The sequence below is a fragment of the Lepisosteus oculatus genome, chromosome 8 (genome assembly GCF_040954835.1).
Source record: "Lepisosteus oculatus isolate fLepOcu1 chromosome 8, fLepOcu1.hap2, whole genome shotgun sequence".
In the NCBI taxonomy this organism is placed as follows: Eukaryota; Metazoa; Chordata; class Actinopteri; order Semionotiformes; family Lepisosteidae; genus Lepisosteus; species Lepisosteus oculatus.
Window position 1 is genome coordinate 22,686,338 of NC_090703.1, and position 17,507 is coordinate 22,703,844.

At 38.1% G+C, this 17,507-nt stretch overlaps 1 protein-coding gene across 2 annotated transcripts in view; it reads right to left on the minus strand.

Moving 5' to 3' along the window:
- Positions 1-17,507, minus strand: part of slc8a3 (solute carrier family 8 member 3) — a 138,408-nt gene that overhangs the window by 39,443 nt on the left and 81,458 nt on the right. For both annotated transcript variants that reach the window (XM_015351227.2, XM_015351225.2), the window contains exon 3: positions 6,065-6,171. In XM_015351227.2, coding sequence (XP_015206713.1) covers positions 6,065-6,171 — 107 coding nt within the window. The remainder of the gene's footprint in view (positions 1-6,064; positions 6,172-17,507) is intronic.

Genomic DNA, 17,507 nt, shown 5'->3' on the forward strand with positions numbered 1-17,507 from the left:
CCAATATTAATCACTGAGCTGCTGCGCCAATTTGACTTTCTCTTTTACAGCTCAAATTCTCTTGACAACAAACTGTTGCAATGTTCTGGAAAAATGTCAGCTTTGTGGACGACCAGCTGTAGATGAATGTACAGATCTCCCTGACACTATGCCGATCAACCCAGGAGCTGGGTCTCTGTGACACCATCAGGCTCTTTTTAACCATTATTTAACTAAGATATCCTATTAAGATCAAAGGAGGAAGCTGGAAAGGGGTTGTTGAGCAGCTTTGACGTTCTAGCCTATTTTTTTACTTACGCAGGGTGCTGTGTTAGGATAGTAGGATGTTTGACATTTACTGTTAAGAGGACCTTCAACAGTCAGGGGTGATAAGGAAAATGTAGTTAGGGCTAAAAGGTAGTTATGCACTCTTTCTGGTGACTATATGTCTACTTTAATTTCACTAAAGTAAAAGGCCATAACTATTATTATGACTTTCAGGGTTAATTGTATATTAACCACTATCCCTTAAAACTTTCAGTTAATAGTGCTTTCTTCCAGATTTGTCTTTTGTCTGATGATGATCTACTGGTTAGGCTTTTTTAAATCCAGGGTTCCTTATCACCAACAACATACCCTCTTTGACAATGTGAAATAAATCACATTTCTATTTAAAAAATTTTGTACATTGCGTCATGTCTTAAAAGACATGTTTTATTAAAGTTGTTACATTTTGCATAACAGGTCTAACTGCATAACCAATTAAGTGTGAAAGAATTTAAGCAAGTTTTCTTGCCACTCATAGACATTATTCTAGCAATTTGGTCTACAAAATATTAAACAATGCCTAATTCTTTTTATTGAAGTGAAAATTTCACCATCTTCAGATCCAAATATCAAATACATTTGGCTAAATGTAATATATACAGACTGTTAACAATGGGCACTTACAAGGACCACAGAAAATCGGAGATAACAATAAACCTAACCAGCACATGTATGGAAGGTGGGAGGAAACTGGAACATATATATAGAGAGAACATGCAGACTCCACACAGAAGGTACTCAACCTGGAGTCAAACCCAGGACCCAAGAGTTGTAAGCCAGTTAGGAAAAAAGTTGGTGTCACTTAATTTTAAACATGAGATACATACAAAAAATAATATAGTATTTTATCATGATAAAAATTTCTAACAAAAATATGTGGCAACATTATGAATCTGTCGTCCACCTAACTTACCTTGTGACAAATGCTCCATTTCAAATAATGCCAGGTTGCTGATATTTGATTTATTACACTAGCAGTGGATAATGGCTGCAGGAGTGCTGCAATTGTAACGATAAGTGGTCCCCTATGCAGAATCCATAAGAAGAGTTCCCTTGCCAGGTGATTAGAATGGTCCAAAGGAAGGTGAAGTTGCTGTCACACTCGTATTAAATCTTTGTCTGTAAACTGGTCTTGTAAGGCTATTTAAACAGATACACAAGCTATGTGACTTGTGTCTCAGGGGCAGATTTGAAAAGCAAAAGCGGAGCATGTGGATCTAGGAGGTGAAATTAATTAGCACCGCTGCCGGTGTTCTTCTTTACCACAAGGGAGGCATTAGTTTGGAATTTCTGTTGGTAGGGGGGAGATTTGAGAGTCCTGTGATGTCTCCTATCCAAGTTGTGACTAGGCCTAGTTCTCCTTAATTCCTCATCACTGACTGGATCCGACTGGTCACTTACAAAAGTCCAAGCACAGACGGGAGCACTTCTGGTCTAATAAACTCTACTAATCGGCCACGCTGAGGGTCATCCTGCAGAAACTGTTCCCATGTTAACAGATCTGAATTACCTGACGGTTTTAAGCTTTCTCTCTGTCAATTCCATCTTTTCATAAACGCCCCTTCAGAACACACTGGATGTCCATATGGTCTGATTTTGTCATTACAGATTTCACACTGAGACTGTGAATGAGAGCACATTGACTGATTGAGTCTGTATGCATACTGTACATTTACAGTAAACAGAAGAAACAACCTCTTTATCTTTGCCCTAGGAAGTGTAGCTGTAATAATCAACTGTCAGCTTTTCTAAATTAACCTAATGGTAAATAATATCGCCAGGCAGGATGAAAGTTTCAAGACGTTAAGATCTACTGTGCAGTGTACCACATTAAGAACTTCCAGCCACACTGCATTGCAGTTACAGCACTTCCTAGTTCCTAGTTTTTCCTGGGTTTGTGATCATTCAGTGTTGAACCTGCAGTATTTAAGACAGGATTTCTCTGTCATGGCCTAATGTTTTCCAGGTCTTCTCACAAAATGACATTTCAATGAAAAGCTACTACAGTATATAGAAAATCTGAGGGAAACAGAGAGAAATCTAAGACATACTTAGTAGTTTTGTCTTTAAAAGTCGTTATTTGACTGACCTAAATTATCTTAAACAACAAAATACAGCTGGAGAGCATATACAGTATACTTGAATATTAATCACAATAGGTCTGAATGTACATCATATAGTCTTTTATAATACATGTACTGTAACTAATGTAATAATTGGTTTTTAGTGCAAACATGTAACAGTAAATTGGTGAGAATTCTTTGTATTTCTATAGGATTTCTCAAAGAGCTTTATACTGTATATAATATCCACTGCAGTGCAGCATCCATAATGTACCACTTACCCCACTATATAGCACATCAGGTATGAAGTGAGTAACTGAAACTAAAAGCCACTTTCCATGAGCCCGAAGTGGAGGTTTGCTAGGACACTGGGATAAACATCTTTCATAAAGTATTAAGGATGGCAGTTTAATGTCTCATCTAAAGGATGACACTCCTACAGCAACCCCTACTGGTCCACCAACACTACTTACAACAACTACCTGGTTTTCCTTAGAGGTCTTTGATCCCAGTACTGACCAGCCCAGCCTTGCTTAGCTTCTAGATCTGATGAGATCAACGAGAATATGGTAATAGTACTGCTGGAAGTGACGCTAATTGGTTGAGATCCACTGCGGTATTTTTTAAGTTATCATGAAAAGGCTGACATAGCAAGACATCTAAGAAGAAGCAAGAAGCTTAGTTTGTCTTACTAGCAGCAATCCCAGGTCCAAGTGGGTCATGTGTTGCCTCTCTTTTGTTGGAGCCAAGGCTGTAGATTGGGACAAATTCAAACATGCAGCTACAATGGCAGTAAAAATCAATTTACTGGATGTGTCTGATTATTAACTAATGAATTAAATTTAGACATGCACACACTATCTTTGACTTCCAGCGAGTGAGACATGTGAAACTAAGTTGAAAGTACTATCTTTCAAAATCCTACCATTATTTAAAATGTGTGTACTGTAGTTCATCTAGTAGAAATATTGCACACAACACGACACAGCTGAGGTTGTTTTCTTAAGAAAAGTGTGAACAAGCCATTGTGATTTCCTGCATTTGCAAATGTTTCATCCGTACCTCAATCAGCAATGGAAATAACGAATGGGATGTATCCAGATATGGACAACAATAATTCTAAACTTGAGGCTCTTAAATCAAAACCCTTGTCTCTTCACTGCTCACCTACTACCTCTTCCTCTTTTGTCTTCGATTCCAATCCTGCAACCCACAGACATCAGTACAGTACTAACCTGATAACCTTTCAGAAAACTACAGTTCCTTCTCACAACTCTGCTCGATTTGTTAACTACAAATGCTGTTATTTACCAGTTCAGAAGGAGGTCAGATTCTTATCTTGCAGTTCTGTTCTCTTTCATATGAATACTCATCAGCTGCTCAAAACTCTGTGCACATCTTTTCTTTCACCCCTCCATCCACCCCAACTTCACTCTTTGCAGATGCCTACTTAGTTAATTCCTCATAAGCAAGAAGGGTGTGACAGCTATGACTTTCCTCAATCAGGCAATTTAACACCTATGTGTTAAGTTAACACTATTCCTTTATTTGTTGGCCCATTTTGTTATTAGAATTTGGCCAAACTACTGAAAAACATCATACTATGCATTTGTCCTTTTTTCAGGTGATGAATTTGATATTCATCCATATAATTATCTTGCTCTTTATCTACAGCATTGCTTATTCTATCCCCTACACTTCTTATATCAGTAGGTCACAAAGTATCTCCTATCTTCATTTGATCACTCTGGTTACTCTACTGTGTGATTTAGAAACAGTCACCTGTGAAATCCTTATTTTTCATTGCATAAACTGGGATTATGTTATGTAACTGAACTTGTTCTTGACTTTGTGGAAGTCTGGAACAAGATGTCAAGGACAGTATCCTGTCTTTTGTTTTCAAAAAATGACTGGAGGAGATCCTTGGATTAATGAGCTACTAGCAAACCTAATGAGCTAGAAAGACAGAATATCCTCCTCTTGTTTGAAAACATTCATTAGTTGCTGCTCATAGTACAAAGTCCTCTGTTAAATAAAAAACAGTACATATATTGTACTTGTACTTGCTTGAGATTAAATAACTCTTCCAATGTCTTCTCTACTTCTCTATAGTAAGGCTTTATTCTCATCTGTGCAGAGGATTAAAACTGCTTTAGACTCAATGCCAACTAAAGGCTTTACATATTCTCTCCTACCATTTCTGCAACATGTTACAGTATTTTTTAATAGTGGTTTCTGCATGTAATAGTAACTAACTGCGTTTTTGTACCAAAATGGAACAGAGCTCACAGAATACTAGTATTGCAACAATAAATAATATACTGCATGACATTTAATAATGGGGTATAATTTTAATACAGTATTACTTTGTTTAAGCTGGATTGGTGTTGCCTCATCCTTGAAATAATGAAGACTGATAACAATCACTAAAGGTTTAACAACATATCTTAACAATTTAATTATTTCATTTAATGACAACCCATAAATCCTAGCTAATTAAAACAAAATCTTTGATGGATGATGATTGTCATGGGCATGAAGCCATTTAAATAGAAACATATTTTTGAAAATCTAAAAAATAAAAATTGAAATAACACTGCTGACAAATGTTTTAAAATATGAACTATTTTAAAAAATAGTTTAAATATTAGCTTTGTCACAGACAGTGCATGTCCATATCAACTTGGAAATGCTTAACAGGAAATTATTTGATTTTATAATAAACTTTCTATTAGTATTTAATTCAGAAATGTCTGACATTTATAGTTTTACTACAATTAGGATATATTCTAGATAGTGAATGAAAGATATATCCTTTTTGTTAGGTATCATTCTTTAAAAATGCAAAGATATCTATTCTTTCTAAAGACAGAGCAATTAAACACTTAAGCCAATTGCTCACAAGCTTTTACAAATACATTTGATCCATCTTCAGGCTGTCGGACGGTTCCTGTATACAGCCAAACCAGATAACTAAATTATAAGATTGCTTACACTTTTTAAACAAATTGCATTTTCTATTTGAAACCTGTTTTGCTTAATACATGCAGTTGTGTATCATTCACTAAAAGACTTAAGGAGACATTTTATACATCGCTCCTAATATATCTGTGATGTGAAGCCTTCTGATCTGTAGACAGAAATGCTGAACATTTTAGTTTACACAATAGGAGAATGTAGTTTCAATTAATGCCAAATATAATTGGTCAAAACCGCATATACCTCTATCTTTGGACTCACATACAGAAAAGCCTTGCTGACACTTGTTAAAAGCATTTTAAGAGGGTTGAAGTCTGAATTACCTTCTACTGTATTTCAAAATACTTTTTTAGGAAATACATTCAACTACCTTTGCTATAACTAATATAGAACTAAGAGCAACAATTATACTTAAAATAATCTTATTTTTTCTAACATAAAAGGGCATTGTACATCAAACACACTGACCCTACCCATGATCCCTGCTCATCCACCCTAGTTTATTCCTGTACTGGTACACTCTAGCAGATTGCCAGGCCTAACTGCTGGGTCACACAGTACCAAATTACCATCTAGGGGAGGAACCCTCCAAGTGACAGAGTATGGCAGAAGAGTGTTGTTGGGTGTCAAGCAGCAAGAGACAGAAGGGGAAAGGTAGAAGACAGCAGAGAGAGGAAGAAGAGTGTTAGCCTTCTGGGGGCAGCCCCTTACTGCACCTTTTTGCAAACTCATGTCCACCATTCGGGGCTCGGCCAGCTCCAGATAGAAGTTCTTGTTTTTCTCATACTCCTCGTCGTCAATAATTTTCACCTGAATTGTTTTGCTGTGAAAGCAGAGAAAGAAAAGAAAAGGGGGGAAAAGAAAGAAAAAAAACAAGAAGGTCACAAAGAGAAAACCAGGTAAAGTGCACACGTGTTTCTGGAGAGAGGAGGGGAGTGAAAGGGTCAAAGGTGAAAGGTTAAAGGCCAAAGGTCAGTACCCCTCCTGTGATTACTTTGGAGCACACAGCCCTGAAAATTGCTCCCCTCCAAGCACATGTGGATAGGTGTTTCCTTGCCGTGCAATTAGAAAAGACGAACATTCACCCCTCTCCCTGCCATGACACGGCTTTGGGTTCTCTTCATGCTTGCTCCTCGACACAGGGTGGAAAGGCGCAGCTGACCGTTTGGTAAAAGGAAAAGAGAAGGAAGTCACACTGCTAACAAGATTCATCATGCCCTGTGACCAAAGTGCAATTTAACATTCTACTTTTTAAATATGAAAAATAAGGTTTCAGAAAATATACTGTATGCAGGCACACCAATGACCAAACCTGGAAAAGAAACTTTAATTACTTATTTAATCAAAACATCAAAATTGGACATCAATGAATCATATACTGTAACAGCACCATAAAATGAGGTGTTGATCTGGTGCAGAATTCCCCATATGCTTCGGCACTCAAGATCCCAACATCTCACATTTCCTGGACTTTGGAGGCACTTATTAGGCAGACACCTTAGAAGTTATTGACAAAAGCAGTAGTCCAGCACATTAAAATCCATGCACACCGGATGGTATAATACAGTATGAGGAAATCCAAACTTCAGAAACTGCACAGGCACAAAGAAGACTAATATCACTGATCTGAGTCTGTGTCATGTCCATAGCCAAGATTTGATAGAATCCCCCAGTGATGGTGCAGTGTCACAAGGGAAGCTCCAGCATAAGGCCTGGATTAGATGGTCTCTTTCTTCTGAGAACTCAGAAGCAACTCATGTGACTTTCTTGCTGCCTGCAGGCTTGCAGTAATGTCAGTGGAAGTCCTGCTGCTCCTTCAATCAGAACCAACTCTCCTGTCAGGCAGCATGGAGCCTCATATATGCCAAAAATAAAATGACTCTGTAGCTGGATGTGTCAGAGGACCATGTCTACCTGTTTCATTCTTTCCTGAGTGATCAAGGGTTTGTAGGGGTTTGAAAAGTTGAGCCATACTGTATACTGTATCATGGTTGTTTTCAAACAGGGTAGGAATAAAAATAAAAAGAATTGGTTAATTTCTCATTAAAAAAGCCAGATGCAAACATTCGGAGCTGCCTTTTTTAGAAATAACTTAAAAAATAAAATAATGAAAATAAACATTTACAAATATCCTATTGGTGACTGTGTGCCTTCCTCCTCTCTGAAACTACAGTAGTATGTCAGTGTAGTACAGTTACATCTTAAAATAAAGAATGATACAGTGCACCTTTTTCATCTCTTAAAAGTAAATATAATAATATCAAACAGCTTTTAGATTCCATTCCGAAAAAGATGGCTGCACTTTTTAAAATATTCTTTTGGTATGAATATTCTGCATTCACTCTTCACACCAACAAGAGAGAAAAAGTGATCCATCTGCTGCAATTCTAGGCACAACCAAATTATAGAGAACTGCAGCCAGTAAAACCAGCTCCTTGACCAGTCTGCGATCTGTAAATGTAGGCTTTGGTTAACTACTAACTCAATGGACCAAATTGCTCTTTAAGTGCTTTTGCTGGAATCAAAAAGCAGCACATGCCCCCAGCCCACCTGTCCTGTTGTTCTCTTGTCCTAGAAAAAGGGGGATGTCCTGGGCTGAGGATAGCACCTTTTGATAAAATGATGGGATGTGTTTTTACTCCCTGAGGATACCAAGATGTTCAGTAGTCAAGAAGTCTGAAAAGGACCAACCAAGCAATGCAACGTGATGCTGCTTGTCAATCAGATACACACATCTTGCCAGGATTTACACAAACAGGGCTTTTCTTACTTGAAATAAATCATCTCTTGTGAAGACAGAAAAACTTGCTTGGCCAATTTCCCACGCAAAACGCTAACCTTGCAATTTATATCCTACATCATCTGCTGTTGTTCAGGAAGAAATGTCTTGATATCTTTCAAGTTGTGGGGGAGGTTGTTTGAAATGCTGTTATGAAAAAGATATGAATCAAAACAATTAATTTTTTTACTCTATCTACTACTACAAGGGCATTTTGAGATTATGCTGCAAGGTGTCTGAACACTGATTCTGAAAAGCAATCTCCTAAATGGATTAGAGAAACACTTTACACCATCTGAATAATTTTACACCAGTTCCTATGTTGTTCCATAAGACCAGTTATCTATATGCTGTGAGATTTGCTGTCATTATTTTGGCTTAGAGTGTTATTTTCCCAACTCAATACAATGTCTGAAAACTTCTCATGGTCTCTCTGTGTACTTCACCTTGCATGTAGCCCTGAAAACTGTATTCTGAAACATTTTACTGACACGTCACTACAAGGAAAAAAAGAAGAAACAAACTATCCCTTTTACACCAACTAAAATAATTTTACCCCCATTCAACACAAATATGTAGACCTGAATATGGTGACAAAACCGTCAGAAGCGGACTAGTAGGAGACAATGGAGACATAGACCTGAAGGGCCCCAAGAATATTTTCTGCTGGTCAGTGGAAATGGATTCCATCAGGTGCTCCACAAATTCCCACAGTCAAACACACTGACAGAATCCTTGACCAGCTTAGGGCTGTCAGATCGACCTTTCAGTCCTATGTCTCCATTGTCTCGCCACCATCTCAAATATTTTTGAGTGAAGTGCTTTCCAAGTGGCTCCTGAGACTTGAGAAAAGCCCCACAAGAAATGTAGCTGTATAATAACTAACCCTCATCGTATGTGACCACCATAAAATATCCTAGCAGTTACAAGAGAAAAAAGAAACAGTAACTTATAGAAGGGTCACAATCCAAATTCAAACTGAATACTAGAGGAAGAAAACTTGTATGGTGTATCTCCTGTGGGTTCCGATGCCAATTACAAAAACAGGCCCTTTCTGCTAACCCTGAACCTAGTCTTTCAATTCTTGCTCAACATCAGAACTCACAGGAAGTGGGTTAGAAAATCAGGTGTGTTTTCTGTTGCATTTAAGAGAACGTTATGATTTATCTGCAAACATTATGTGTAAGCAAGCTGTAGGCTCTTTATAAACCAACACCATGTGTGAGGAATTGTAATATTCTATTTTTAATAAATCTGCACAGACAGGTGCGTTTTCAACATCCTCTAAAGCTCAACACAGATAACCTGCATGTATTGAAGGGACATCGCATCCATCCCAATTATATAAAAGGGACTCCATGTCTTTGTATGATCTGTCCACCAAGGCTGAGTTTCTCAAAGGAAAATTCCTACTGCAAAGAATGATAACATGGAGGATGGGCATAGGACTAGAACTAAAAATGGACTAGAACAAGTGTACATTACCATGTTACCAACTCCTAGAATGGGACTTGATGGGAGCAGCCAGTTTTAAAATATAAGAACATATAAAAGGTTACAAAGTCGAGGCCATTCAGACCAGCTGGAAAGTTTTATAGTTGGAAGCTAATTGATCCAAGAGCAACAGTCATCTTGCAGTGTCCTGAAAGAAACCAGGATATCAGCTTCAGCAATGTGACTGGGAAGCTTGTTCCATAACCCCACAGTCCTTTGTGTAAATATGTGCCTCCTGTTCTTGGTTAAATGCACATTGCACATTTCCACACTTTCTCTGTAGTGTGTGGGGAAGGTTGTGCATAGAAGCTACTTCAGTTTTTGTACCTGTGAAAGACACAAGAGGATTTCCACATGCCTTGCTGACACATGAAAAAAGTCATATTTTCATACAGGGACAAAATAAGAGTGAATTTTTGTGCACAATTGCAGGACGTCAGAGCTCTTCACTCCCCAGATCTCCTTCTCCATCACTCTGGTGGAAACTCAAAAAGTTGCAGGTTTTTAATCAGTTGAAACGGCAATGTGGTAGTTTTGTGTTGCTGTCCCGCTGTTTCTGCCCACTGGCCACACAATGGTTCGACCTGCTGCCTCACAGCACTGGGGCCCCCAGGTTCAATTCTGGATCTGGCCATCTGCATGGAGTTTGTACTGTACAGTATGTCCTCCCCTTGTTCACGTGGGTTTACTCTGGCTGCTCTGGTTTCTCTTCAAAGTCCAAAACCACACTGGTAGGTTAACTGGCTTCTGCGAAACAAGCCCTGGTGTGAGTGTGTACATGTTTGTGCATGTGTGTGCCCTGCGACAGACTGGTGTCTTGTTTAGGACATATCCCGCCTTCAGCCCGTTGCTTGTCAGGTTGGGCTCTGGGTCTGAATTGAAAGAAATGGTTAGAAAATGAATGGATGGATTTGGTAAAACTTAAAGTGGTGAATTCGACTGTGAATAGCTTGATCTGCATCAGAAGTAAAGGATGACTAAATGAAATGCACTACATTCACGTATAGCCCAAGCAGTGCCAGATCAGCTTTTTGTTGAGTGTGTCCACATAAAAAGTACATCAAATACTTGCAATGAAAGGGAAAATTGTTTAAATTTACACGAATCAAGTGACAAGTTTTGAAAAGGGCACAAATGAAAGAATATTGACAACCACCATGCAGAGAGCTTGTTTCTTCAAAGCTTAAAAGTCCTTTCATAAACTGCAAGTATTTAAAGACATTTGACCAGCGGTTGCAGAAAATCACCTTAAGTTTCTGAAGGTGAAAAATGACACTCTGTGCTTGAAGCCAACTCAGGCACCAACTGAAATAGTTACAAAAGGCAGAGTGTGAAGATTAATGGAATAAAGAGTTTTTCAATGTACACTTGTTCTAGTCCATCCTCTCTACCTATCCTTGTTTCTTTAATCTCTTACAGCTGCCCAGTTCTCCAATAAATTAATCTCCACAAACATAACACTTCTTTACACAAAATATTGTGGGAGTCTGGAATAAGCTGCTCAGTTAGGTTGCTGAAGCAGCTGGATGAGATCCTTGGATCCATTAGTTACAAACCTACTGTACAAACGGCATTCATGTGCCTAATGAAGTCTGCTCATTGTAACTGTTTTTATGGTCTTAAAATGAATGAATGGGGCAGAAGCCTTATACTGTAGGAAAGTTTTCATCTTACCTGGGTTTTTTAAAAACAAACCTCCAGATATCACAAAAACAAAAACAGATGACACTTCATTGTGATGGCATGCCTATTCGTCAGATAAGTACTGACAACCTGACAGTGCAATCCACTTGATAAAGGATGATGGAAAAAAAAACTAAAGCCATATATTTATACCCTTATGAGCAGGTGATCTGCAGGAGCTGGGGAATAGACATTATTCCACTGTCCTTTCATAATCATAATGAGATTCATTAAAAATGACCATGATTTTGAGGGGACTGCTCAGCTACCCTGTATTAAACAAAAGGTTACGTCTCACTGATTTTGTAGCATTTGTATGTTTTAAGCATGGTAGCAGACTTTAAAAACAACATAGGAACTGCAACCTAAGCGTGTTCAAATAATTTTGGAAGTGAGTCAAATATTTAGTTTTGTTTGCTGTTTTTTGTATTTTCCACAATTACAATTTGTTATTATTTTTTTCTCCACCAATTTCCAAAGGATGTGAAAAACTTTCCATTGACAGCTTAAAAACCTTATTTCCCTTTTCAATGTAATGTATGTAGAGTTTTACACAGACAGATAAAATATAGTACAAAAATGTACAGTATATGCATAATATAGTAATGAGTGACAAATGAAATATTTAATTTTGATCTTAAAGCAGGGGCAGAATGTCATCATTGGACTTTGCAGAAAGAAAGGTTTAGGAGGCTGTGAAAGAATGATATCTATGTTCCACAACCAGCTCATTAACTAGTGGACATCCATAAGCCAAGTGGCTTTTTAAAAACTCCCATCCTCATTTCCCCATCTCGTGCCCTTGTTGTTACGGAGTTTTATTAACAAAATCAATTTTGCCAGCTGGGAATGAGTTATTTGTCAGAAGCATAAGAATATTTAATCAAAATTCACACAGTCAGCAAATTTGCATTGGTACAGTATGTCTTCAAAAACAAACGTAGTCCACATGATGGTGGTATTGTTGAATTTGTATTATTTTTGCCTTGCACTTGGGAACTGAAAACTGTCAGAGCGATCTCAATGGAAATGAATGCACATCTCTCATCTTAGCCTGCGCACCTCCTGGAAACAGAAACCATTGTGTGCATTCCTGTGCATAGGAAACTGGTCTCATGGTATTATTACATTTTACACATTTGCAACTCTCACTCCTTTTCTGTTTTTGTTTTGCTGGCTTGCACTGTGTATTCAAACTTTCTTAACAATGATGAGCCAGGTTGGAGCAGTGCAAGGAAAAGGACAGACAGTCTGAATGATGATACTGGTGACCTACGACCACAGCTGCATTTTGCATTCCTCCAGCAGGTTTTCCTTTAATGCCTTCAAGCCTATGATAGTTGTTGAGGGACAAAAGTCATATTTCTTATTTCTAATTGGGTGGGGGCCTTATATCCTTGGCAGCTTTGATGATGAGTCTACTGTACTACTACTGTACTTGTACTATGCCTGGCTAGACTGCCTTGTACTGTAGCTACAGTAAGTGTTAATATTAAAATATTAGAAAGAGTACATTGACAAATGAACTGCAGTTTAACGATAAAATGCCTTGATTTCATTTTTTCAACCTTTTTTGTCACCCTAGGTCTTCAAAGAGACAGGGATTACATTGTGCTAAAAAACAGCTTGCATCCAGCTGGGTTCAAATGCCTCGAGGAAATCTGTGACTCCCAATGTTGCACAAATTTGCTTTCTCTCTCCTTTTCTCTCACTGTAATACACATCTTTAACAGTGACATTTAAAGCACCCCTGTCCTGCTGTCTCCTCAACCCACTCCCTGGCATCTCATTTAGCTTTGATGGCAGCCACAGGAATGTGCCACCTTCACAACCCCTGACCTCTTACTCCATGCAAGGCATGGTGGTGCTTTCAACAGTCCCTCCCCTGGGACAGGAGTCATTTGTACAAAGAGAATGTCAATGGAGAAGTGTGTCCTTCTCTCAGAATCCTCTCAGGGGTTGCCACATGCACACAATGGCCATGAGGCAACTGTCGGATTAGTACATGACAGCGGATTGGACTGCTATTATTACAAACTGCATTCAAGTGCCAACCTAAGTTTTCAGAGCTACTCCCATTTCCTGCACTGCTGCGCAGTTGCTGGAGTGTTTCACATGAGATTAAGTCAGCTCCATTATTTCGATTGTTTGCATTGTGCCTCCTTGCCCGTGTCCTTTACAATCTTCGGATGGGCTCCATCACCGAAAACAAACCTGCTCGGGGGTAGCCCTGGTCTCCTTCTCTTTGGCAATGTGCACGGAAAAGACCACTCATACACTTTAAACACAAGCCAGAACCAGACTTTACAGGACTTTCATCCAAGTCCATGTTTTAAAAACAGAACTCAAACTGTCAATGCAGAAAAAATCAAATACAGAATGTTCCTGGCTTTCAGGTTAATTTATGAGAAAACGGTTGATACTGTTGATGTTGCTCAGTTCTTATCTACAGTAGGTGAGCCTCGTTTTGAGCAGCCAGAGCCCTAGCAGCACCTAGAGGGCAGACTTGAGCCAGAGCCATTAATTCCTTTAAGTCACGCAAAGACTCAGCTGCAAAAAGGTGGCATTTTTAACTATTCTTACATGTATAAGTGGCAATTCACACATAACAAAGGTTAAAAATGAGAGGAGGCTATTTGGCCCATTTAGGTTTTTTGATAGTTTGTAGCTTTTTGATAGTTTGTAGTTTATTAGCAACACTAAAAAGGAGGTGATATCTTTGCCCTAAGGGTCATGCATCCTGCTTATCTTTTACAGGTGAATGTGCCTCAGTCTCTGAAGTTTCCATTTGTGGAATAAAGGAACAATAGGTTTATTCCATGCTGAAAAGAGAAGAAAGAAAACACAACGTTTCGGCTGTGTAAGGGTTTAAGGGTGTTTTGTGGAATAAGACTATCAAGAGGAGTGCAGGTCCCAGAATTTGGTGAAACCTGGATGGCAGAGCAAAATGACATACAGTACTGTACATTACAACCCATCAGAACCTGGGAGATCTTAAAAGGATTAAATACTTTTTTGTCAATTTGAAAACAATAATGAGGAAGACAGTTGTGTTTTATTTCATCCTTTAGTTGCATCAAACAAACCAAGATAAGCAGACTTAGCTATACCACTTCACACCTTCCAATTCTGAAACCAAGATAAGCTCACTTAACTAGACCACTTCACACCTTCCGATTCTAAATCCCCAAAATTAAGATGTGGAAATCTTTCTGACCGGCTTGCATTTACTGTACCTTTTTTATTGGTTTATGGTTTGACTATTTCAAGTTGCATCAAGGAAAGGTCAAGGCACTTACACCTATAACTTCAGGAGACAATGTGTAAACTGTTCCCTAAATATCAGCTTAATTTAAGAATTGAACTATTTCACCAAGAGGTCAACACTGGCCCACGCAGCCTTCTTAACAATGTTGGTAATGTGAGCTGTCTTACACTACAAGCTCTCCACAAGAACAACAGAACAAGGATGACCTTGGGTGTGGTGGCCAATATTATTCGCTCTAAGACATGCAGGTAAAGATGAAGGTTTGTCACTATTATGGTTCATTGGCCTTTGTGAGTTCCTAGCAGTTTTATTGTGGAGGGCAGCCAAAATGTACCCCTACTGTAGTTGACATCTTCGTGACTGAAACTCATTGTCTTTTTTTCTACATTTTTGCCTTTGTTTGTTCCTGAAACCTTTGGTGCAGTTTCTCTGTGAATAGGAGACAGGTTTTCTGTGTTTTGGTGGAGAAGTAACAAAATATGCGGCCAGTGTTCAGCAAGCTGGTATTGAATTGCCTCTCTGACCTTTTTAAATTCAAGCTTAGCTATCGGGAGAGGAGCTCTGAGGCATGCTGGGGTTTAGCTCCAATCTGTGACTATCACAACCCAGCAAGCTTTAACTAGGCTTTTTTCGCTTTTACATGGTACCTGAGGAAAAAGATTATATTACCCCAGTTGAGCCAACAATTAAATTAGGGATTGAATGGTCCAGGGGGAAAGAAAACCAAAGAACTCCTGAAAAACCTTAAAACCTATATTGACCACTTCCAGAAAAATTGAACCTATAACAGAAGCATGGTCTACTACCTGAGTGTGAAATAATTTTCTTTTGTGTGCAATCCAAAAGAGAGAGAGCTAAAGAAATTAGGACATTTGAAAAATAAAATCAAGGAACTTAAATAACAACTTAGCTGAACATAAAAATAATTACAAACGAGAGGTCATTGTTTCACTCTTTAGTCCAGAGGGTTGACTGTGTCAATACACCCAGAAGGTTAATTTGTTTAACTTTGAAATATAAAGCAAAATATTTATATTATTCCTTATTAAAAATAAATTACATTCTTGTACTATAACACAATAGTTAAATCACAGAACATCTGGTCATTATATATTCTACTTAATTTTAAAGGTTTTAAGTACTTTTAAAAAAGGTTCTGTACTCAGGTTTGTAACATACAGTAGCAACTATTTTTTTAGTCTAATTATATATTATCATCAAAGCATTTTTTTCTGTTCTTTAATGAGGACTTTTCCAGCACTCAGACATTTTCGCACATTTGTTAAGCAGTTCCTAACAGCTGTCAGCTTCAACCAAATTTCTGAAAAATGCTTTTTTTTTCCCCAGCCAAATTGACTGTGCAAGCAGATGGACCATTACCAGACTTTTCCCAACAGAAATGTGATCCAGTTGGGAACTGAAGGGTGGTTTATTGTGATGTGCAACTGTTATGTGTTTTTATATTGGTTACAGTACAGGCAGTTGGCCTGCATCCTAGACTTGGTCCCTGAGCACGCGTGACGTATCTTGACAAATGAAAGGGAAAGTGTGAGTCACGAGATTTTCTCGCTAGGCTAAAATTAAAAGTAGGACAGGAAATGTGTATTTTATATCCCCATGGAATATGAATATCCTCAATGGACCTATTACTATCTCATAAATTGACGCAATTAACTACTCACTGTTTTTTCTTGTAGATATTGAATACTGTAGGTACTTCTAAAGTGCACATACTGTACAGTATAGTACAGTGCCTTGCAGAAGTATCCAGACCCTTTTTTTTGGTGCCCTGGTTTGTGAAATAACAAAATGAAACATCCACTTTTTTCCCAAATTAATGGTTTATTCAAAACCCGAATGCTCAGACTGAAGCAGGGGAAGATAAGTTACAGTAAAAGTCACGAAACGTTTATGAGAAAAAATGAAATATGTTGACTGCGTAAGTATTCTGACCTGTGAAGTCAATATTTGGTGGAAGTGCTTTTGGCAGCACTGCCCGGGTGCAATTTTTGACCAATTTCGATTACTGGCATCAGTGTCAAGACTTTTCACAGATTCTCAATAGGATTCAAGCCAGAACTTTGACTTGGCCACTCGAGAACATTCACTTTCTTATTCTTAAACTTTCTAATTCTAACTCTTATTCTGTTTTACAATAAGCTTGTGATTTGGATCATTATCCAGCTGAAGGGTGATTTTTTTTATTCCAGTTATAGGTCTGGAGCTGGTTTCCTCTAAGCTATGCTAGTACTTTGCTCCATCTATGATCCTATCAGTCTCGACAGGCTTTCCAGTCCCTATTGATGAGAAGCAGGACTATAACAAAACGCTAAATTCCACCATGCTAAACTGTAGAGATGGTGTTGACTGAGTGATGCACTACCGTAGAGAGTATTTATTCTGAAATCATGTAAAATTATGTGAAGCATTATTATTGCACATAGACAGGAGCCGTTCAACTAATTGTGGGGCTCATTTACGTAACTTTGTGCACCCAAATTAAAAGGGAATTGCAAGGCTATTTTTATATTTTGGGAGTTAGAAAGAATGAGCATTGATGAGTGCATTTCAAACCACAATAAAAATAAAATGTACACAGTAATTTGTAAAACCTCCAATTTACAGTATATAATAAAACAGAGGAAATTACCAGGTATGCGCAGTGCCATGTTCTACGATTCAGAACAAAGCAACAAGACTTCCGGTGGCGTGTTGCAGCCTTATTACTTTGTATAAAAACAGGCTTGTGAATACATCTCTTTTAATCTAATAGAAATATTGCTTTAATTTAGTTTAGTTTAATTCGTGGGAACGCGAATGTCAGTTTGTAACAACATGGAGACTTGCAATACTTTCACAAAGTTCATGATTTTAAGTCGAAATTAGTGAAATTTTCCTTTAACATTAATTAATTTATTTTGTTACAGAGATGTAA